Genomic DNA, 25,078 nt, shown 5'->3' with positions numbered 1-25,078 from the left:
GACTTCCAAAAAGCTTTTGACAAAGTTCCTCATCAAAGACTCCTGAGGAAACTTGGTGGTCATGGGATAAGAGGACAAGCACATATGTGGATTGCTGAAGGACAGGAAACAGAGGATGGGGATAAATGGAGAGTTTTCACAATGGAGGGAAGTAAGAAGTGGGGTCCCCAAGGGATCTGTACTGGGACCGGTGCTTTTTAACTTATTCATAAATGAGCTAGAAGCAGGAGTAAGCAGCAAGGTGGCCAAATTTGCAGATGATACCAAACTCTTTCGGGTAGTGAAATTCAAAACGGATTGTGAGCAGCTCCAAAAGGATCTCTCCAAACTGGTGGAGTAGGCGACAAAGTGGCAAATGCGGTTGAATGTTGGCAAGTGTAAGGTGATGCACATTGGGACGAAAAACCCCAACTTCAAGTATACGCTGATGGGATCTGAGCTGTAGGTGACTGACCAGGAGAGGGATGTTGGGTCATGAAGGACAGCTCGTTGAAAGTGTCGACTCAATGTGTGGCAGCTGTGAAAAAAGCCAATTAATTACGGTAGGAAGGGGACTGAAAATAAAACAGCTAATATTATAATGCCCTTATACAAAACTATGGTGCAACCACACTTGGGAGTACTGCGTACAATTCTGGTCACCACATCTAAAAAAGGACATTGTAGAACTGGAAAAGGTGCAGAAGAGGGCAACCAAGATGAATCAGGGGACTTGAACACCTTTCTTATGAGGCAAGGCTACAACACCTGGGCCTTTTTAGTTTAGAAAAAAAGACGACTACGGGGAGAAAGTGGATAGAGAGAAAATATTCTCCTTCTCTCAACACTAGAACCAGGGGTCATCCCATGAAATTGATTGCCAGAAAATCTAGGACCAACAAACGGAAGTACTTTTTCACACAACGCATAACTTGTGGAATTTTCTGCCACAAGATGTGGTGATAGCCAGCAACCTGGATGGCTTTAAGAAGGGTTTGGATAACTTCATGGAGGAGAGGTCTATCATCATCTACTACTTGGAGAGCTAAAGGCCACCTCCAGCCTCAAAGGCAGGATACCTCTGAGTACCAGTTGCAGGGGAGTAGCGGGAGGAGAGAGGGCATGCTCTCAGCTCCTGCCTGTGGCTTCCAGCAGCATCTGGTGGGCCACTGTGCAAAACAGGATGCTGGACTAGATGGGCCTTGGGCCTGATCCAGCAGGGCTGTTCTTATGTTCTTATAACTTATGGCACATCTAACCAGTGTTCCCTCTAGGGCGTGTGCATGCTCACAAAGTTTTTTATGTCCACTCAGTTAATTTTAAATCCCGCTCAAGTTGAATCAGGAAGACCCCACTCAGAACACATGTGCGCACACAATGCCTTGATACTGCTGCCCAGAACAAAACTCTTTCCGTACACAGACGAAAAGGGGGGGGGGGAGAACACCACTGCATCGAACTATGAGCAAGGAAACCTAACATCTTGGTTTTAATTTTAAAAAGGTTTTCAAGTGGCTTCTCTTCGGAGGGCACTGAGCAAGGTTGCCTTCTGTATCATCTCAAATTTATATCAGGCAGGGTGTATAAAGGTAGATAGCATAAAAATACATGGCAGTATTGTGTTTAGAAGAAGTAGAGGAAGATTTACATAGTGCTTTTCTTAAGTGCTTTTGACACTTAGCATATTACAGTAATCACAACAGCCATCCTGCAAGGAAAATCCATCTAATCCCAATATTACAAGAGGAAAGGTAAGGCTGAGAAAGTTACTTGTCCAAGGCCATCCAGCAAATATATAGCTAAAAAGTATTTGAAATAGTGATTTAACAACTCACTCTTAACTACAACACTAGCTCTGAAACTCTCAAAATACAGGGCCCAGTCATCAAGTAATAGGCATAAGTTTTAAAACAAACAAAATGAAGTGTGTTATACATAGCATACAATTGACAAGGAGCCCATTGTCATGGGATGTTGCAATGGCTAACACATGAAGATTGAGACATCAGGTGTTAATAGTCATTGTGGGCAGAAGTACATGGCCTCCATGCTGAAGTATTCCCCTAACATCGCAACACTGAAGACATGATCTGCCTCAGAGTTTATGAGGCAAACAAGTGACCATTCTGAGACAGAATTCCAAGACCTGGTTGAAAAAACTGATTCAACATAATCTGCATGGTTAGTTTTACTATTCTATAATACTTTACTATTTTACCATTCTATAATATTATTGTGAAATGAAGCAACTGGAGAGGTTCGTCTGTGGTCGCCGCCAACCCGTTTGGCGGCTGCTCGGGAATGGGCCTTCTCCGTTGCTGCCCCTGAACTTTGGAATGCACTCCCTTTTGAAATAAGAGCCTCCTCATCTCTGGCAACTTAAAAAAAGGCATTGAAGACACATTTATTCACCCAGGCTTTTAATTAATTTATGGTTTTAATTTTTTAATGTTGGTTTTAAATGAATTTAATGTTAGTGATTTTAATTATTCAATTGATTTTATCTTTTAAATTATTTTAGTTGTAAACCGTCCAGAAACGCAAGTTTGGGACGGTATAAAAATATGTATGTTAGTAAATTAAATTAAATTAAATTTAAAATAAATTAAAATAAATTAAAATAAATTAAAATAAATTAAAATAATAATAGTAAGAATGCATTCATTGCATAACTTCACTCATTACGCCAGAAGAACCCTATATCTCATATGAGTTTTTGAAGAAACCTAAGTTAATACTTCTTGCCACATATCAATATATGCAAGTGTAGTACTTTCTAACTAACCTTCTGTTCCCTAAAAGTAGTAAAGCTTTTTTACGTCTAAAAAACTGAACTCTTATCTTTTAGAGCCTGCCTGGCAATGCTAAGTTTCAAATCTGCAATTAAAAGCCTCTAACATTCATACAAGAGTACCTTAATACAGATATTACAAATTGCTTTGCCATTCACATCTAAGTCGTCCCACACTTCTCAGTATTTTAGATTTCTCCTACTTTTTAATGGAAAGCAACACAACTGAAACATGATATTCTCTTAGTTCCCAATACATTTCAGTTTTATTATGAAACAGAACACAACAGAAATACAGGATACGATATATAAAACCAGAAGACAGTTCAGTAGGGGGGAAATAAATCTGCTAATTTTCATATAAATCATAATTCACAATATGAGACTTGGTAAAAGCAGCATGAGATTTTAATACCGCTAAAGCATACGCAATCAGCTTAATGGACACTGACAATTATTCACCTTTTTTAAAAAATGATTTTTTTTTTATTAGACCAATTTTTCTTGACATACAGTAGCAAAGGAAGACATCTGATCCTAACTAATGAGTAAAGGTAAAGTGTGCCGTCGTGTTGGTGTCGACTCCTGGCAACCACAGAACCCTGTGGTTTTTCTTTGGTAGAATACAGGAGGGGGTTACCATTGCCATCTCCTGTGCAGTATGAGATGATGCCTTTCAGCATCTTCCTATATCGCTACTGCCCAATATAGGTGTTTCCCATAGTCTGGAAAACATATCAGTGGGGATTCGAACCGGCAACCTCATGCTTGATAGGCAAGTTGTTTCCCACTGTGTGGAAATGACTTTCCAGGTGTGGATAGGGACAATTCACCAAAATGCTCTCATACCACTCCACAGATTGTGGGAATGTTCAAAAGCAGATTTAAAAGTGGTTTACCATGCCTAAACTCCTCAGATTTGGTTGATTTTTGGGTCCCCAAACAAAAACTCGCTGTATACTGAAAAATGAAAAATAAAAACTTCTGGCAACAAAAACTGTTTTTCATCAGCTATTCCCTCCCTCCCACATATGATCTTCCTGATAAGTTTCACACATTTGAGGGGTGAAATGCTCTAACCCAGTGTTTCCCAATCTCCACCCACCCACCGGAGAGCACACTTAAATGGGGATGGGGCACACAAATACAGGAAGTTTCAACTTCCTGCATTTGGAGCTGACTTGCCCCATCATGCAAGGAGTGAGGTGCCCCTTCCTAATGAAGAAGTGAATCAGCTGCAAATGCTGGAGCTTAAATTCTTGACTTCTGCAGCTCACTTGCTCCTTTATGCATCAAGAAGTGGGTGCTAGCTTCCCAGTGCATTAAGGGGTGAGTCAGCGGGAAAAGTAGGCAACTCCCTTCTTTTGCAGCTGACTCAAGAGAAGGTGAGCATGGCACACCAGTTGAAAAATGCCATTCTAACCTATGAAGGCTCCTGAAATCATAAATTAATATTTTGCAGCAACACAGACCTTTTTGTTCTTGTTGTTAGAACCGCTGAACAGTTACTTCTCCCAAATTTTTACCGACACCAAATTAAGAATTGTAATTTTCTCAAAGAATTATATCAATTTCAAACTTGCATTTCAAGCTTGCATTTCAAAAAAGCTAATTTCAAGAAAAACCAAGATAGCCGCCTGAAATACACATAAACTTTGCTACACAGCAATGCTGGTAGCTATACACAGTTATACTGAAGCAATACATTTTCATAATTTTCTAGAGTTATATTCTAAAGCCTTAACACAAAAATTTAGCATTACCCCCTTGCTAATTCAGAATACCAAAATTAATGAGCCACGGCATTTAAAAAAAAAAAATAGTATTCTTAAAATTCCTAGCTACAAGAACACTCACTAATGATACAGAAGCACTGCGTGCTAAGCGTCTCTGCAGCATTTAGTAATCCAGAAGCATGCTGTGCAGGCAGGGGAGCAGTTTTCACTGCTCTCTCAACTTCTTGCCCCCTCAGGTACATATTTTCATGTGTTAAATAGTGCTTTCGGGGGGGGGGGTGTCAGCAAACATTGCTCCCCCTGAGCACTCAGCACAGCTCTGGATTACTAAATGCTATGAGGGTTAGAGTGCTGGACTAGGACAGGGGAGACCCAAGTTCAAATCCCCATTCAGCCATGATACTTGCTAGGTGAGTCTGGGCCAATCACTTCTCTCTCAACCTAACCTACCTCACAGGGTTGTTGTGAGGAGAGACTTACGTGGTACACCGCTCTGTGTTCCTTGGAGGAACAGCAGGATATAAAATGCAAAAAATAAAAATAAATAAATCTTTAGTGGGGATGTTGGTCACTGCCAGGTAAATTAGAACAAATACAGGAATTTACACCATTTGCCCCTAAAATTAAAATACCCTAGATGTGCAGAGCACTTTAAACTAATTTGACTATAGGCATGTAAAGTGTTGTCTCCAAAGCATTAATCAATGTATCCCAAATTTCAGTAGTGTACAACTGCCAATTTAGATTATCAATGAAATAAACTGAAATGATTCTCGTTAGCTCTCCTTTTAATTAAGAAATCTTATAAAATCATTCATCTGCCTATGGAAGCATTTTTCTTAGCTTCTGTCACAATAGTTCCAATGGGTTACCAACATTACATGAGTGTTATATTTCAACTAGATTAATTGATCAGCAATAACCTCTTCCACTATGCAGAGAATTATGGTATTTCTTAGTCAATCAGTGTATTGAATCCAACATACAATTTGAACTGGACTTAAGATAGTTTCAATTAGTCTTTCAAAAGGCATATCTTATTCCGCAGATCTGTATCAGTCAAGCATATGCAATTCTGAAAAGGAGTGGCGTGTAAAGCTTCAATGAAAAGTTGTAGATATTTCAACCAAGAATACACATTTAACTATTTTAGATTTTTAATGTATCAGGTTTCCCCTTTGTCACAATACTAGAAGATAATTTATGTAAGCTTTTGTGTTTTTTAATGTTATTGATGCTATATTATAATGTCTCCAAACCGTAACTACACGTATTTCAAACACTTACAGAAAGAAAAGCATACCAATTTTCTTCTAATATTCACATGAATTTTGTGACTTCCATCTTTCTATAAATTCCAATTATGAATTTCCAAACCAAGTTAAAAAATTATCAGATAGAAAAGCTGTGTAAACCTAAATTTGAATTGCAAGTCTGACAATAGAAATCTTAATCCACATTTATGAATAATGGTAGCATTTAAAAGTTTACTTTGGAACCACTTTAAAAATAAACTAGCTGACTTCCAGACTAACAATGCATATGCCAAAGAATAATTTTCATACGGCATGGAAGAGGTGCAATTTTTCATCGATAGCCTCTTCACTCTACAGTCCCTATGCCTTCCAAAAATATATCCCTCAGGCTTGCCGGATCCACAGGGACATATTTTCAGGAGGCACAGTGGCCAGCAGAGGGGAAGAGAAATGGGCATATTCCCTGTTGCCCACCCAAAACATTATTTGTGCATGCATTGGTCTGGCTGCCAACTACCCCCCCCCCATTTAATAATTCTACCAAATATATTATTGACAGTTTCCTGGAAGCGTAAGCAGAAGTAAATTAGGATTTATACTCTATGTTTGCATACATCCAAAATTACTTTGTAGATAAAATGGTCCCAGTTTAAATTGGGGGGGGGGTAGTTGGCAGTTGGCATATCCTTTAAGAAATTGAATTATTAATAATAATAATAATAATAATAATAATAATAATAATAATAATATGTTTAGTTATAAACGTTTTAGTGTTGACTACTTCAACACCAGCAACAAAGTATGTGGAATGTTTTTGGAAACTTGAATGCCTATCGACTTTTCCCCATTAATCAGAAATGGCATTCAATCCCAAAGTTTCCTGTGACAGAATATAAGTGACCAAAATGGACCATGTCAACTGGTACACCACATCACAGTCCATAAAGGTGTAGCAATTTTGAAAGGATGTTCTACTGCTGTAATTATTCTTGAACTTGAGTAACAGTGTTTAGTAAACTGGTAAAAATCATGCGAATGAAAAATGGGATTTTCTTTAATTGTATTACCTTGTGGGAAGCCTGTACATTTTAAATCATTCTCAAAGGGTAGAATAGCTTTGTTCTGATGTACGTACATTGTGGCTTTTGTTTCATTGTGGTATTTATAGCAGTTGGAGATCTGAATTCAGTCTACAATGTAAGGGACCTACACAAGATCTCAAACCTTGCTTTTTACTTCCACAGGGTAAAACAAACCTTTGTCAAGGAAAAGATTAGCAGTCAGGACCTCAAATTCCTAGGAAGTAGGAGGGACCAAAAGCAGCAAGAATCCAAGTTGTTATGAGGATTTTATTTATCAGTTTACTGAGTATTCCAGGTCCAAGCTTGTGCTACTATTGGATGAGCAAAGGCAGGCAAGTTTCTTATTTTCTGTTTAAGTGTGCAAATATAGGGGTATACGTTATTAAAGTTAGAATGGCCTCTTTTGAAGGGAGAAGGTTGAGAGTCCAAAAGCCTGTTCCTATATAAGCTTTCATACAACAAATTATGTGAATAATTCCTATAGAAAAAACATCAAAACTGATCATATATGCTGTTGGGGAGGGGGGGAGAGGAGAGAGCCTGCGAGGGCAGGATTCCTGATCACTTATCTTTCCTAAAAAATTCACATGGATGCCTGTTCTGAGAGTGAATGTTTGTTTTTTATAATAGGAATCATGACAAAAGTCTTCCCACAGAGAGAAGTTGTAAGGAACGAGACTCAAAAGGCTCTAACACAAAAGCAAAGTGATTTCAAGAGAATTTTAAGCCCTTCTGCTCTTCAGGATTATAGGCTGTCCCATTGCTCACCAAAAAATTGATATGAACATACATTTTAAATAGGGTCAAAGAATAAAGTTCAATGATATTTATGTTCTGTTTTGCTGGAGGAAGGGGACTAATTATGTTTTGCTACAAGGGACTATCACTTAAAACGTTTATGCAAAATACTACTTAGATCAAAATTTTTCAGAACTGTACATTGATTTTCCAGTTTGCTAGAAGCTTTTAAATGTAACTGAAGAAAAGGTCTCTTAGAGTGCAAACAAACAGTTCCTACAGATGTACTAAATTATCAAGATTGCTTAACCTAAGCAGCTAGTTTTAGAGCACAACTGTTCTAGAAGTATTAAAACAAATGTTGGGACTGATTCTGAAACCCTTTTCTTTTGATACAGTACATCATAGTCACCAATACAATTAGATGAGAGACACCACTTAAACACAAAACAAGTTTCAAAAATCTATTTCAGAACTGTCTGCTTTGAGATAAACAGCAAATAAAATTAATGAGGGAAATTATCTGTATCCGGACATTTATGACTACAGTACAACTTACTATAGTTTCTGCAGTACCAAGAAATAGAGTTTTCTAAAGCATGGTATTATTTTCAGTGTGTGTACTTAAGAAATTGCTCTGTATATTGAATGATCTGGGGCAGCATTTACAACTGGTTAAAATGCAGAATTCAGAAATGCGGGTTTTCAGAATCAATACATTCAAAGCGGGGCTTATTTCTGTTGATGCATACCCCATATGGAAGCAGCATTAGTTGTGAAACTAAAATGAAACATCCTATGTCTAATAGTACAAAATCTGCACTCATTTCCCTTATTAAAGTTCAGCATTCACTGGGAGACCCTACACCAAGCATATTTCTGAGCAAGTCCCAAAAATATCAATGAAACTGCTAACTGAGCTTAGACTTCCAAGTATAAAAGTCTTACATGAACAAGCTTTGAATATATCTTTGCCAACATCCAACTGTTATTTGATGGTGACATTTGGATCACTCACCAAGAGCTTTATTAAACATTTAATCCCTAGATTAATAACATGATTGGATCAGAAACAAGATAAATTCAACATGTTCCCACTTATATAAAAATAGGATTTTACATTCTGAAAATGTGTAAGTCACAAATAATACTTTTAGCAAACTGGAAATAAAACCTCTTCTAAGTTAGGAAAAGCTCTTTCCCTACTTCTTAAAGGCCAATGTAAACCAATAGAAAAGGTTTTCTATCCTTGCTATCAAATATGTTATTTACAAATTGGGATTTAACAATTAAGAAAGTTTGCATCAAAAAAGAGCAAACTGTTGAACACACTCTGAATCCTTGAGTATTCAAAGCACTATATGTCATACAGTGAGATGTAAAGTATTTTGGCTAAAGTCTATAAATACATATTTATCCTTATAATGAGCCTTTATAGAGAAACAAGGAATCTATAGTTTTAAATTAAGCATATACAGAAGTAAAATTAACCTAGTTAATAAGTTTTTGCTTGCTAAACTTTTTTCTAAAGCTTAAAAAGTAGAAACACAGTACCAATAATGTTAGAGCAAAAAAATCATCAATAGTGCAGAAGCATTAGAAAAACTGTGCAATAACCACTAACTGGACAGAGGTGCCTTTTAAAAGGTGGTTTGCTTTCGTTTAGCAGAGATGGCAGTTCCCCCAGTTCATCCAAACATAGCATCTTTTTCAGCAGCTGTTTGCTAGTATTTCCCTTTTTCATAATTATTGTTTGTTTTTGTTGTAACTGGCTTTATTATTTATTTTACACTTCTATACTGCCCTCTCCAAAGGCTCTGGGAGGTGCACAACAAGTAAAATACAAAACACCATTTAAAACAAATCAAAATATAGAAATTGAATTATTATTATTATTATTATTAAAATATAAAAGCAAATCTAACACAGTTCAGAGCCATTTAAAACCAATTAAAAATACTTAACCATTTAAAAGCCGTGGAAGGCCAGGCCAAACAAGTAGGTCTTTAGGGACAGGTAATTTCATTTATTTTGCAATGTAAATTGCTTTTAGAATCTTATTGTTGAAAAGTGGTATGTATATAAGTATTCTTAGAAGCAGTGGTCCAAGCTCTACAGTTACCTAGTAACTTTCCCCCTCTTGCTTAGGACAAAAATATCACGTTGCAAAAAGGTTAAAGAAACCTTTTAATGTTTCTTTAGAAGCTTGGATGCACATGTAAGATCCATAAAGTCTCAATGAAAATGATATAAGCTGTTAAATCATCAATATTTACACATTTTACAGTACTTCATTGTTTAACAGAAGTTGCACAAACATTTTCATAGTATTGCGGGGGGGGGGGAGAGAATATTGTACCATCATCCAAAAATGCTTAAATCCCATTATGTGTAAATATGTTTATTATTTAACCTCAACATGTGTTTAATTCTACAATAAGATTGCTGATTTTGGCATAAAGGCTTGAAAAACATGTAAGGTTTTAAGCCATTTTACAAAAAGAAAGAACTGGCGCCCCTTAGTGTTCAAATATTAAAACATTTAGATCATTCACCAAATTTGCATGCAACTTTAAAAAAAAAAACACATTCCAGAAAGTTTTCAGCCTTCGCAGTTCTTCCACTTAGAAGCCAACACAAACAGGAAAAGGTAAAATGATTTAAAGGGGCAGTTGAATTTTTTTCCTTGAGCTACCCAGAAAAGGTTGAGAGTGAGGGAAGTAAACCTATGACGACAATAAGCTTGACTGCTATATTAGATATCTTTCCAGTCCTTGTTTTGGACTTACAAAAAATACCCCTGCTTACAAAAAATACCCCAGTTCACACAAAACTTCCAAAGCTAAAAGGTTATACCACATTCAAAAGGTGCAGTGACCCCAATTATTCTTCTTCCAATATCCTCCTGACACCAGAAATGTTACGCTCTTTTGTTCTTGTGACAAAGTCACTGTTGCCTCCCTTCCCAGATCAAACTTTGATGATTCGGGAACTTTAGAAGTCCATTGTTATAACTGTATTCAATTTCCTTACTTTAGAAGCTATTTTCCAACTCATTTCTTAAAAGAAGGTTCAGTAGTCTGAAATTAAGTTGTTTACCATATGAAGCTACTTCCTAAATATCATTTTGACGGCTAACAATGAGTAAGAAATAAAAAATCCAATTGTTGATTTACAACCCACAGTCATTTGCTTCAAATGAGTGTTAAACACAGCATTCCCAGTGTAAGCAAATTTCTGTCAAGTACAAGAGCTCTGCATTAAAAACTCTTCCCAATGGAATAACCCAAACTAAAATTCAATGTCAACATGTATTTCATATCTAAATAGCGAACACTGACAATTACTCGGGTTTTCATATCTCCTTAAAAACTCTAGAACTAAACCATGAATTCCTAGGATACAGTTTTGATTAGAAATGCATCAACATCCAGGATTCAACACAAAACATTAAGAAAATACGACACAATAGTTTGTGAAGCCTTTGGCAGCAATTATCTTCAAGCCATCCAAATCCATAAAGCAATTAGGTATGAATCTTTGAAGACTACAGAAATGAGTTACACCACAAATACGGCTTTCAGTTTGCACCCTCATAAGTCGAGGAAGTGGGGGCGCGGGGGAGAAGAAGTTGAAATTAAATGTATGGCCTGGAACTGCAGCGTGTTCTGCAACACCACAGACACCCGTTTCAACTAATTCCAAAAAGCAACGCGAACTTTTCCAAGGTAATAGCTAGTGAACAAGTTCGGTCTGTTTACTCACAAAGTTGAGGCAGTTCAGTCTTCTTGAAGCCGAGAAACTGCTCAACAAGGGAGAAAAGAACTCAGCCCTCAGGTCTTGTCAATACGTTTCAGCCACCTCCCAGGGCCAGATCTCAACAACAAGAACGCCCATTTCTCCTTTCTCTAGGTTTCAAGGCTAATTCAAGAACTCAAGCCACCAGGCCCACTTCGTACTTCGTACTTTTTCATGTGAGGTTAAGAGTCTTAAAACTCCCTTCTCCTACCACTCCAAAATCCTCTTGGGCTGCTTTCTTCCCCCCGCCCACCTACTTCTTTCCTCAATGTGGCGGCTGCTTTCCCCCCAGACTAAGTAGCACCTATATAGAAAAGAACAGCTACTTCATCCCCTCTCTCAGTTCCTCCCCCCACCCCCGCCACCAAAGGCCGAAACTTCGGTAGAGAGACTTCTCTTTGTTGGGGCGGGGGCGGGGGTGAGACAACCCTCATTTTTTGGACAGAAATGGGATGAATCTTGGTAGATTTGAGGCCCAAGTTGTGGGACGAGATGGGGGAAGAGGAAGAAAGCACCATGTTTTCCCCACCCCCTCACAGTCGCAAGGGAAGAGAGTTGCTTTTGGGGGGATTTCTCACCCCACTTCCATTTTACCTTCGTCCAGGAGCCTCTCGAGGTGGTTGAATATCCCACAGAAGTTAGGGAGGCTGCTCATGAGCTTCTTGTCGTTCATCAGCTGCATCAGGTAATCGGGGCTCGGCTTGGGCTTCTCCTTGGTTTCCATTTCCCCAACCATATTCCAAACGCGCGGAGAGAGCGAGCGAGCGCCCGCACCAGCACTCGCCCAACCACCGCACTGGGCGCCCGCCAGGCGGGAAGAGACGGGGTGTGTTGTGGGTCGGGGGGAGGCCTCTTCCCCCCTAAAATTGGGGGAGGAGAAGAAGGAGGGAGCGGGAAAGGGGGGGGTGCCGTCAACGAAGAAGCCACCAGCAGAAGACGCCGGGTCCCGGGCAGAGGGGAAAACCCAGAGAGATAAAAAACAGCGACCACCACCACCCCCCAACCCCTCCTCCACCGTCGCGACCGCCGAGGGCTGAGCCCTAGTCTTCCTCTACTCCGCCTGTAGAAAGATCCTCCGCGGCTGTTTCTCCCTCTTCCTGTCGCCGCTCCCACTGGAAGCCGTTCCCCAGCGCCGTGCGCCTGCGGCCGGCGCAGTCTTCGGTATTTTCCCCTCCTCTTCCTCTCTCTCGCTACTCTTCCTTACTGCAGACGCTGATCGCGGCTCCTTCTCCTCGGCGCTGCTGCTGCTGCTCCCTGGTCTGTCTCCGCGGCGGGGGAGGGAGGCAGGCAAGCAAGCGTGGGGCGGGGGGGGGGGCTTGGCTGTTTCCCGAGGAGTCCCCGCCGCCGCTACTGCTGCTTCTAAGGCTGTTCCTGGCCGCCGGTGGTGCTTCTGCTGTTTCTGCTGCTGGTGCCGCCGCCTTGCCTCCCGCTCCGCCTGCCTCCCTCCCGCTGGTGCCGTTTGCTTGTGGCTGGCGAGTCTCCGCGCTGCTGCTGCTGCTGCCACCGTGGTGCCGCCTCCTTCACCGTCGTCGCCGTTTTCTTCTTCCTTCTCTTCAGTTCGCTCTGGAGTTCGCTTCAGTTCAGGCTGTGTTGGCGGCGGCAGCAAGCGGCGGCAGGGAGGGGATAGGGGGCAGGGAGGGGGCAGCAAAGGAGCAGGGGCGGGGCGGGGCGGCCGTTAATCAGCGAGAGCAACGGCGGCAGCGGCGCCACTTGGCGGACTCAACCCGCCCCGCCCCTTGCCTGTGAGAGACTTGGGACTTGGCTGACGACTGGTGGGGGCAGGGAAAGGGAAGGAGCCCCGACTTGTGTGAGGCGAATAGAACGCAACGGCGCTAACGCTAACACACACACGCGCGCGGCCGCGATACGGCGGTGCTTTGGTCTGAGTAACTGGCACGCGCATACACACGGGCTCGTGCTGCTGTCTACCATCAGTTTCACGCTCGAGACTGTGCTACTGGCGCGCGCGTCCCTTTATGGCGCGCGCGCGCACCTATTTATTTATTTATTTAAAATCCGAGAGGCTGTGTGCACGAGATAGAAAGTCCTCCAGAAACTTGTTACTTCACCGATCTTGCGCTGGGGCGGGGTTCAGTCACGTGCTGCTGGCGGGGGGAAGTCCTCGTCGTGATCTTTACTATCAAGGCGCATGCGTGCAGCGTGTCCTTCTCACTCGCACGCGGCTGTCTGCTGTACGTGCGCGCGCTTTCAATTGTGTCGCGGCAACCGCCGCTCTTCTTCTCCCGAGGTGTAGAAAAGGAAGGGGGCGGGGCTGAAAGGAGCGTTGTACGCCTGCGCCGAGGGGGAAGGAAAGGAAACAGGGGGACCTGCCCCACGAGGAGCTATTTCGATCCCCCAAAGGGGCACTAAAGGTCGCCTAAGAGAGCGCTTCGCTCAATGAAAGTGGTTTCTTTTCTGTAGGGAACGGAGTTGGCTGGGGGGCGGGGAGAGGAAGGGACACGGTAGGTGACACACTTGCCTGTTGGCAAACGGTGGTGTGCTTGACTAGCGTTCGCGCTCAAGCGAGGCATCTATCATACACCGCGCAGCGGGGCCGGCGTGCCTAGCATAAAGCGACGCTGTTTTCTCCTTGAACACAGCAGCAGCAGCGCCGGCCCATCGCCATCGGTGCATGCGGGTTCCGGGCTACTCCGGTGCACTGGTGCCAATACCCCACCCCCACTCACACTAGGGAAGCTCTCAGACCCAGGCTCGCTTTTTCCTCCGGCTTTATTGGCCGCCTTCAACCTCTTCCCCTCGGCACCACCCTCGTTCGGGAGAACTTTTCCTCCCACTCCAGAGCGCCCGGAGGACGGTGGGGCTAGCAGCTGCAGGGGCCCGTCCCTGCATCACGGCGCCCGCGTTTCAGAGGAAAGGGGGTGAACGCGCACATGTGGCTTGTCTCGCCCTGTGTGCCAAGGGTTTGCAGGGCCGGTGCTGGGGAAAGACCCCCGGCCTGCCGCGCCGGAACAAACAGGTTAGAGGTGCCTTCTTAGTCCTAAGAAGAATTCACTCCAATGAAAAGGCATCTGTAATTCAGTGTTTGCCCCTTCTAGAGTGTAGAAGCCGGGAGAGTCCTCCACAGCCGTGGAGCTTTGCTTTCAGTCAGGAATTCCGCATCAGCCAAAAGGCTTAAGCAGGAGCCAGTTCTTGTCTCCCACTCCCACCAAAACCCTCCGCCTGGGCGACGAAGGCGGGAACTTGCGCGCACACACCGAGGTCTCATAAGTAACGCCTCCTTTGAACTCCCGTGCCAAGGACACATGATGTTAGCTAATTCTCCAAATGGCATTGCCCCCCGTATTTTTAGTCTCTCCTCCCACCAACCACCTCACAGGGCGCCGGCATGGATTCTTTTCAAGGCTTTAAAGTGCATCGTAGCGGCAGCAATGCCAAGTTCCGTCTGCTTTTCCAATATTTTAATACCCATTTTACGAGGCTGTCAATATAAGCGATGTTTTGAGAGCACAGAACCAGAAAAGATACGTTTCGCGTTTCTTTTCCTTGAACTGTCCGCCCTGGAGGCTTTGATGAGAAGCAAACCACACCTAAGTAACTGGATTCCTCCTCTTTTCCATCGTTGTAGAAGTACGACTATTAGCCTTCCACGTGCCTCCTCGCAATGTTACCATGTCATATTTTTCGAGGGCAGGGGATAACCTTTGCTGTCATGCTTGTCTCATCGTCATACAGGGGAATGCATATAGAGGGAGATCCCACCGCCCCCTTTACATGTTCTGTTAGGAACACCCTACAATTCTATGCACGTTTACTTGGAAGAAAACCCCATTGAACCTAGCGGGACTTCTGAACAAACATGCATAGGAACTGGCTAGAAAAGGCACAGATAAGTACATTAAGCAGTCCAACTTTTGTTTGTTATGAATGCCAGGTATACTTTATTCAAAGTTCAAGATAATTTGCCTTTTGCATGCTTGGAAATAGTTCTTTGTTCAACAGGTCTTCTTCCTAAGTGTTCAGATGCACAGTGGAAAAGCTATACAGAAGTGTATCCCACTAAAAATATGCCTAAAACAGATTATATATAATTTCAAACACTTGGAACAATATTGGCAAGGCTTTAAATTACTACATTTTTACAATATTTATCTTTTTACTATGAGTCCACAATGAGTTCTGTCAGCTAAAATTTAAGCCTCACCCCAAATAAATCTGATATGTCCATTAGCTTTTCATTGCTAATGTTAAATTAAGCTTCTGTCCTGAAATTGGTAGAAAAGTCACCAGTTTATATTATTAGTATTAGATGGCATTTTGAAGTATAGAAATGTTATTTTGTTACAAAGCATTACATGTTTATATAATATCTACATGTATTATGTTGTTTATAAAATATAAAGTTGTGTTTTTTTGGAAGATGGCTTTTGTACATAAAATATATTGGAAAGTAGAATTTACACACACATTCCGTTTTAGATGTGATTGACAAATGTGGCTGAATCCTTCATGTCTAGTTTGGACTTAATTGTCCTTGGCTGTATACCCTTAAGTTACAGCTTTAGATTTTTTTAAAGAAGCCTGAAGTGTCAAACTGAAGTTTTCAAACGGTTCCTTCTGAGGATTTTTTTTTAAATGATTTCGTCTTAAACATATGCATTATATCTTTGTTCTTCAATTTTCAGTTCTTGGCAGGTAATTACAGGTAATTAATGAACTCATATAGACCTCTGATTGCATCCTTAAATGCATGTGTATTTCTGAAGTACATTTAAAGTGTCTGAATGCTAAGAATAAAGAGTTTATTAAAGGGTCTGCTCTTTTTCTCTCTCTCATTTGTTGCTTTGCAAATCTTCTGACTGTGTTTATTAAATAAACTGTTTATTTCCATCTAGCTATTTTCTTCACTTATTTACACTTGTGTACACACTCTGTTATAAATTTCTTTTCAAGATAATCCTAGTGGTTAATGGGTTTCATTTGAGCTTCTCACTAGGCAAGTGCCCACACTGCCGGGCTTCATTTTGATTATCTGCCAGAAGTCTATTGATTCATTCATTCATTCATTCTATTTATATTCTGCTTTTCATTAAAATCTCAAAGCCATTTACAATACAATTAAAACAGTGCATAATTAAAATATAGAAGTACATATGATCTCAAAGCATCTTGAAACATTCCTCTGTCTTCCTAGAAGTGTTTACTTGACTTTTAATTTTCCTAAACATCTGATCATGCAAATCATAAATAGATAGATATATTTTCTAAGGGATACCTGTGGTTAATCCTGTGTGAGATTAGCGAGAGTGAGTGAGCAGAAGCACCATAGTGATTGGACAGTGGAGATTCCATATGCAGATAGGAGGAGGAGCCTGTGGCACTGTGGTGATTGGGCAGTGGGGATTGCCTATGCAGATAGGGAAGAGGAGCCTGTGATGGTTGACAGATGGAATGCAACTGTTACTGGTTGGAAGGAAGAAAGTGAGCAGGGGTCTGTGAAGAGAGAGGTTGTGAGGGAGGAAAGAGCCTCTTCAGGAGGAGGCTGCCACTATGTGAATTAGATGAGGAAACAAGATGAACAAGATCTGTTAACCCGGGAAGGGAAAGAAAGAAAGAAGCGAGGGGAAGAGAGAAAGGAGGAAGGGCGAGGGATGGGCCCAAGCCTGTCAGTGCCTGAGGGGAATGAGCGGCCATGGCGGTGCCTAGGCAGCAAGGAAGGGCCCAGACAACCACTGCTGCTGTTTGGGGCTACCGAGGTCATTGGCGGAGGCAGGCAGGCAGGCAAGGGATGGGCCTGGGCCTGTCAGCAGCTTGAGGGGAACAAGCGGCCATGGCGATAACAGCAGCAAGGAAGGGCCCAGTCAACCGCTGCCACTGATGCTCCTGTGAGGAGAAGCAGGTGTGAGGCTCAGGTGAGGATGGGGAGGTGTCTGGGGATAGGGGGCTGCAGCTTGGCCAATAGGCACCAGCAACGCTGCAGTGAGTGGGATGGAGGAGGATCAGGAGTACAGCTCAGGTGAAGGTAGAGAGATCTCTGAGGTGAGGGGGTTGTGGCAGGGGGTGAGGGGAGCAATCAAGTACTAGCATGCAGATGCTCTACATAGGTTAAGCTAGTATATAATAAAGTTGCAACTCTTTTCACATAAGCCACCACATAAATCCTCATCTGCTAGCAGTTTCTTAAGTGATGGTTGATACTGCATGAGTAAAGATAGACATTTAATACTCTACAAGCTGGTTGTTGTGTTACAATAGCAATACATTAGCTTCTCTTTTCAATCTCATTTACAAACGTAGGATTTTAAGTGTGCATATATTGTCTTAAGGTCTCCCTGCTCCCCCACCTTTTTTTTTTTAAATAAAAGGCAAAGGTTTGGTTGAATGTGACCATGTTTTGCTTAGTTGTCAGTCTACTTCTAGTATTAGATCAATAGTTGAGAAAGTCAGTCTCCTGTGTGACAGTGGTAATTATTATAATATAAACACCCATCCCCATACAATATGTACACTCCTTTAAGTGTGAAACACAGTTCCCATAGAACAGCCCTGCATCCCAAGGTGCTTCAGCTCTGTAGTCCCTGTCCCCCAGCTATTGTCTCTGTCTCTCATTAAATTTCACTTGTTTTCTAAAAACTGTGATGGAGACTGAGGAGTGGATGGATGCCCACTGGGAGAGCATTCCAAAGTCTGGTGGCAATAACTGAGAAGGCAAATTTAATAAGGTGCAAAGAATTGATAATGCATTTAAAATGTTCTAAAATGATTTATTTGACATTAGCTAAGCACAACTTTTGCTTCTGGAGTGATAACTTTGGATCTCTCCCTTTATGATTTCTAGAGACTTTAAACCAGAAATTATATTTGCGAGTAAAGTCCTAGGATCAATAATGAAAGGTATCAACTGTCATCGCTCAAAAGAAAATCAGTCTTTTGGATCTGGGAGCATCCTAGCCACTTCATATGGGATTAAGTGATTTGTACCTGAATCCTAAACATACTACTTGTAAATAAGCCTAACTGGTTTCAGTGGAACTTACTTCCACATAATTATGCCTGGGAACTCAACTAATGACCTGAAGAAGCTCCTTTTTTCTGTTAAGTAATTATACAGTTTGAAAACAAAAATGGATGCTCAGACAGATAATAAACCAGGACTAGAATGTACTTCAAATCACTCAGTGAATTTAGTTATCATTAGCCCTAGTTGGAAGAAAAAAATCATATGGTCTAGGCATTAAATATGTAATCATGTAAATATGATTATTTAATATGTAATTATGTAATTATGTGAACATGTAAGCAACCAAGCAGCTTGGATTTTTCCAGCCCTGCACTAAATTATTGTATTCAGAATCAAGAAGTTAACATTCCAGATCAGTTTTCTAGACATATTGTGTTACTATTTACGGCTGTTCCTGATGAATGCTTAGAGCATTAATCAGGACCTTCATAAAAGGTCCTAAACATTGTAACAACACAAGTCATAATGGAGTTGTGCTATTAAGCTTACTTATCTGCATTCTTACTGTACCTGGAATAAACATACACTACTGGTGCAGCAGGGAAATGCTTGACTAACAAGCAGAAGGTTGCCGGTTCAAATCCCCACTGGTACTATATCGGGCAGCAGCGATGTAGGAAGATGCTGAAAGGCATCATCTCATACTGCGCGGGAGGAGGCAATGGTAAATGCCTAGTTCTTGATGATGAACAGAAGATGTTGACATGTGACCAACCAGTTGTACAACATATTGCACAACCGTATATATGTCCTGGATAAGGTTTTACTCTAGCGCAGGGATTCTCAACGTTGGGTCCCAAGATGTTATTGAACTTCAACTCCCATAATTCCTAGCCCCAGTGAACTTTGGTTGGGGATTATGGGGATTGAAGGCCAATAACATCTGGGGACCCAACGTTGAGAATCCCTGCTCTAGCAGTTGCACAGCATTGTGGAGTGCCACAACTTTGCATAGCTCTGCAAGCTTCCTAAGTGTGCACAGTTTCGCTCTTTGTACTAGTGCAGCCGTAATTTGGATGTCAGCCATATTGTGTACAATCTCCTACTTTACCCAGTAAAAAGCATCAGTAGAATAGATGAGTGTCTGTTTCCAGTTTTATCCACTACAAAAACACAAAGATAGCAGCATTTTGCTTCCCAATAGAAAGAGGTACCAGAAAAAGAATTTGAGTTTCCTTCCCAATGGAGCTTCCTACTTAACCCCCTCCTGTAATCTTGACATGGCAAAACAGCTGTCTAAAAGTGATTCATCCCCCTTCTTCAATGCTATTATGTATTATCTCCCACTTTGTTCCATTACACCAGCAATTTGGATAGCAATCCTCTGCCTTACCACCATTTAAATCATGTTGAGATTTCAATAGCCCCTGGTAGATATTTCTCTTTTCCTGACAAGGAAGCCAGGAGCCAAGGAACTCAGCTACCTGCTGCATCAGCCCAAGAGAGCTATTGGAGCAGCAGGAGAGAGGGCATGCCCTCAGCTCCTGTCTGTGGGCTTCCCAGAGGCACCTTGTGGGCACTGTGTGAAACAGGATGCTGGACTAGTTGGGCCTTGGGTCTAATCCAGCAGGGTGGTTCTTAGGTTTGTTTTGTTTTTTTCAAATAGCAACCTTTTATGCCACATGACAAGCTTTTTTGAAAGCAGCGAGTGATATGGGTGTCAGCTGTTCAAGCAACACCGCTAACAGCAAAGTCAGAACTTGAATTGAACTAGCAAAGGCCCCTTGAGTGAGTCTAAGGAGCTCTTTGGAGCCCAGCCATTGTACATAGTAACAAAATGAGATTTACAAAGAGCTGTATAACACACTACACTTCTCCTTGTAAATCTCATTATGTAGAAGAAAGAAGTACCAAGTGTATAAGTATAATATAGGGAATAAGACTGCAGTACTTCCAGTAAAATATGGGGATTACAACAGATAACAAGTTGATGATGAGTTAGTAATATGATGCCAAGGGGGTGTGGAAGGTCAATGCCATTTTATACTGTATCTATGGACAGATGAGTCTATGGACACTAATAGCACTTACCTATTAGTTGTATCCTAATACTAGGGAATAAAACAGATGTTCTAGCTTTGCACAACTGGTTCACATATACATGTTCATCACTTGATTGTTATATTTATCAATATGCATATGTGAGTCAGCCAACACACGTCAATCAACACAGATTTTATCTTGGTGGGGATTGTTCACACATTCAGCCAAGTTACTGATTTATCACCTCTCTTCCCAGGACCTTGAGCCAGCATACATGGCATAATTGCATAATATCCCCACAGCTTTCTTGTGAGGTAGACCAGACTGAGAGATAACACAGGCCTTGACAAGTTTGCTTTGGATCTAGGAACCAGCCCCCAAACAATGGACAACATTACCACACTTAGTGATAGACATTATGGAGGGGTGGATAAATGCGTTTCTCTTTATCCTGTTTATAAGTAACATACTTAGAACAGAAGTAGGACTGCCTAGGACAAAAAAATATTAAATATTTCTGAATATTCTGGTCTAGGAATCATGGTAAAATTTCTTGGCTCCCTGGCACCTGGGATTTGTCAAGCCCCGGGATAATGACCTGGCCACCCAGTGAGCTTCACAGCTGAACAGAGACTTGAACCCAGAGCTTCCAGAATGCAGGAGGAATCTTATGACTACTTCAGGTGAGGTGGAATTTTTGAATATATAGAGCTAAACCTATAATTACTATAAAGTAAAATGTAATTACATGTGTGTTTAGAGTCTGTTACATGGCATATAATTTACACAAGCATCACAAATGTTCTTGGGATAATCCCTTACTAAACTCTGTGTGAATCCACATTTCACAAATCAGTTCATAGTTCCTTTGATACAAAATTTAAAAGTATTGGTTACTGTCTTTGTATTCTTGTCTGTATCATAATAAGATTGATTACATGAGCATACAAGGATTCTGCTTTAGAGATTTTTGCTGTGCTTTTTGTCAAACCACTGTAACAGGAGAAGATCTATTTTCTACAGTTTTTTCCTTCATATGATAACTTCAGAATGACATTATCAGTCATATAACTAATTCAAAAGTTGTATTCATGGGACACTATGACTTAAGGTGTTTTTCCGTCCTCCATCAGTAACTGCTGGTGTTTGAGAATTCTATAACTTGGGTTCTTTTTGTGGATATATGCATACGATTTAGATAAAGGTACCTGTTTATAGATAAGGATGATAGCAGATAAGAAGAAAATCACATAAAAAGTGGGCTGCTTCTCACAAAATGCGTATGTACTATTTTTCATCCATTTATATTTTTAATATGCCCTACATGATAGAACAAAAAACACACATCTTTTGCCATATTATCTTTGTAAAGCCTGTCTGTTTGGTCATGCGCAGAATGCTGCTAGGCAGTGAGAGTGGGATTGTATTGACAAGAACAAGATGAATGACCCCCTGGAGACTGAGGGTTTGTACACTAGTTTCCACCACCTTTTCATCCCTTTGTAACCCATTTCAGTTCACATGCAGATTAACTTTGACCAAGTCCTTACCAAATACTCTTTTTTCACTTCAGTTTGGAAGGTAGACAGGAGAATCTAAATATTTATGAGGCCTTTTTTTCTCCCTGGTTTATGATGCACTGTTGTTGAATGTTGAGGAATTACGTTAATGAATGCATGCCTGCACACACAGACACAGAAACCAGGCAAAGGGGGAAAACACACACAAAGCTTTGTCAGCTCTAATGTTGGCACTTACCAAACAGTTCCCATGGAAAAAAGAGAGAGAGAGAGGCAAACAGATTTAAAATCTCTTGCCAGGAGGGGGGAAAAATTGTACAGCAAAACACAAAAGGGAGCAAAGTTGCATCTTTGCTTTCTTCAGTTCTCAATGTGACTTGCTTCAGCTCAGAAAAAAAGTTGAAATAAAATGTATTAATTTTAAAATGAATGCTTACCTGAGAAGCGGTTTAGGTTGTTCAGTAAAAAAGAGAGAAAAATCTTTTTAGTGTACATGTTCATCCTTTAAAAAAAACTATCCATGTGTTATTGTTTGTTAGGCTTTAAGTATACATCATTGAGGATTTTATATGCATGAAAATATCACTGAGGAAAATTGAATTACATAGTCACGTTGCTCCTCCCTACTTTGAATAATATTATGAAAAGTAGCTAAGAATAATTAATGCTCTGGCCATTTCTCCTGCCTTGACTACTTCAGACTTTTCTCTGGCCTTCCCTTCTCACACCTCTAAATTCCACTAAAAATTCTCCTGACAAAAATAGTACACCTTTCTCATAATTCACTGTTACAGGACTAACTGTTGTATCTTCATTTTTGCATTCTGCACAAACTCCTGCACCCTGACCAAGTTGGTCTTCCATGTGCTCAGTAGATGGGCAATGGTGTCCATCTAAGTTTTCTCCTTATATTCAACAGCTGAGGCTGTATGTGTGTGCCATATATGTTAATCCCACTATAATATGATTATTATGATCATCATTTAGATGTATTTTAACTAAATGACATGTATTTTCCTTTTGACAATTTGGTGTGTGCTCTAATTTTGTTATCCATAGTTGTATTTTAATGTAAAGCTCCTTTTAATATAGGTATTGCAAAATTTTACATAATCTGCAAAATTTTACAGAAGGATGAACATGTTTTATTAGAATACTGGAATGGAAATAAAGACTGCTTTAATATCACATTGCTGAAGAGTAATCTTTTCAACATCATCTCTTACCTCCCTCACTCCTTTTATTTTCTAGGAGTCACAAAAGCCAACATGGCACAGTGGAAAGTGGTACAGGAATTGTACTGTTTCTTTTCACAACTAGGACATGACATTTTAAAATGTGCTCTTTGTGCTACCATTTCAAAACTTGTTAGGCAATGGAAAACATTTTACTTGTTCTTTAAGTGCAATAGGATTTTCCTATCTAATCCCATCTATCTGTTTTTATGTCTGTTGGGATTAAAAAAATGTTGCCCTAATAAATGTGTTCCAGTTTTCTTGTAGTTTGTTTTCAAGTTGTCCAATTTCATATGTAATTGAATCCAATAAAGCTATCTACATTTCATTTATTCAAAGGCTATTATTTATGTCAGCCTCAGTATTGACACTGCCATTTTGATTTACTTTGCTAAGGACTTTTCTGGATGAACATTCACTTCAAACTAGTCGCAATGCAAATTACGTTTCAGCATAGAGTTTGTTGTATAGCAGAGACTTTCAGAGGAACTAGCTGCTGGGTGAGGTTTAAGCAAAGTGTGGAAGGAAAAAAAAAACATTAGAGCAAATAGGCACAGAGCACACACAGTTGAGGGCCGGCGATGTTGATGGGAGGGCTCAGTAGAGCGTCCTGCATGCAGAAAGCTGTGCAGAGTGGGAGGATGTGTCCTATATTTATGGGAAGCAACAATATGTTATGGAAAGAGATACTTCATGATAAAAGATTAAGGCAATAGAATCCATAAGTGCGAATCTAGGGGCATAAACAGTAGCATGGAGCCCTTTCATGTACAATGAGAAGGCAAAGAAGAGAAAGAACGTGTCAGAGAAGACTTTCTGTGAAATGGTGGGGTGGGGTAGAATCAGAATGCAGTAAGGAATAACCAGTATGTAACCATCAGATGGGAGGAAGTCAGCAATCCTCAACTCCATACATTTGGGCTCACAAAAGCTTAATATCAAATACTCAGAAAGTAGTGATGAAGTTCAATGCTAGAGAGACTTACAATGAAGGGAAGGGAGCTGTTTCAGGAAGGGAGGGGGCAAGGCCTGGCCTTGGGTAAATTCAATATTCTGTTGTTGTTTTTTAATGCAGTGTATTTAAAACAATTTGTTCTGTTTCCCTATTTTATATCTCACCATAACATAGTAACCTGGTGCTCCTAAGCATGTGATTTGAAACATGAGGAAGCTCCCCCTCTGCCCTTCCCAAATGGCATTTCTGTGTCTTGTGTATTGGTTATGAGGGTCCATAATAAAGAAAGCTGTAGATTAGTTTCAGAAAATACAGTTGAGCTCTGAGGATGACAATGAAAGTATCTGAAGAACCCGAATCAATGTAGACTACAGAAACAAGGATACATTTTACAATTTAAAAAATGTTCATAGTATGTCTGGTGCTTACCATAGCTTCTTAGATTTGGAAAAAGCTGTAGATCTTTAAAAATGTAGTTTAGATTACATATTAGGGAAATGTCTCTCAGTGTGCTGCCTAGTGAGGTCTTAGGGTCCCCTTCCTTGGATTGATTCAGAAAGTAAGCAGAGCTAGTTCTGATATATTGAGAAGTAGATTGGTGTACTTTCCAAACTAATGTTATATGAGCTGGGGAAAGTCGCCCATCACTACTGCTGGTTGCTAGGATCCTTGCAAAGGAAAGTTGAACTAGGTATATCCTGATCTGATCCAGCAAAGAGTGTCTTGTGTTCTTAAACAAGAATTTATACTGAGGACAATTTGATATGGATTAGCTATGCCTTAGCTGTGCAGAGATCATGAACACACATTTTTCCTTTACACATTTAAAACAAATTTATGGACCATGGAGGTTCTAGGTCAAACAAAAAGTAGATCATGCAAGACTGGTCATCCCATTCCCAACCTTTTAAAAAACTGACAATTTAAGTAATACTGACACTTTAAATTAAGATATACCCATTGGTAGTGTAGTTTTCCCAGTTTAAAGTTGACCAGTGTTTAGTATTGAGACATAACTATGAAAGC

At 40.7% G+C, this 25,078-nt stretch overlaps 1 protein-coding gene and 1 long non-coding RNA gene across 9 annotated transcripts in view; one reads left to right on the top strand and one right to left on the bottom strand.

Annotated features, from left to right (window-relative positions):
* QKI (QKI, KH domain containing RNA binding) overlaps nt 1-12,422 on the bottom strand; it is a 219,823-nt gene extending 207,401 nt beyond the window's left edge. For 5 of the 8 annotated variants that reach the window (XR_008315984.1, XM_053295321.1, XM_053295326.1 and 2 more), the window contains exon 1: nt 11,975-12,250. Coding sequence is in view for 6 of the 8 variants with exons in the window: in XM_053295321.1 (XP_053151296.1) it covers nt 11,975-12,116 (142 nt within the window). In the remaining 2 variants the exon portion in view is untranslated. Of the gene's footprint in view, nt 1-11,347; nt 11,847-11,974 lie in introns of those variants that run through there. The other 3 variants (XM_053295363.1, XM_053295371.1, XM_053295361.1) reach the window with 3 other exon arrangements.
* Nucleotides 12,423-13,431: 1,009 nt separating this feature from the next.
* On the top strand, nt 13,432-23,411 carry LOC128344727 (uncharacterized). Its single transcript, XR_008316005.1, has 3 exons — nt 13,432-13,752; nt 20,878-21,025; nt 23,114-23,411. It is a non-coding gene; the product is annotated as an uncharacterized LOC128344727 (long non-coding RNA).
* The last annotated feature ends 1,667 nt before the right edge of the window (nt 23,412-25,078 follow it).

The sequence above is a fragment of the Hemicordylus capensis genome, chromosome 1 (genome assembly GCF_027244095.1).
Source record: "Hemicordylus capensis ecotype Gifberg chromosome 1, rHemCap1.1.pri, whole genome shotgun sequence".
NCBI lineage: Eukaryota > Metazoa > Chordata > Lepidosauria > Squamata > Cordylidae > Hemicordylus > Hemicordylus capensis.
This window is presented reverse-complemented; position numbering and strand designations above follow the sequence as displayed.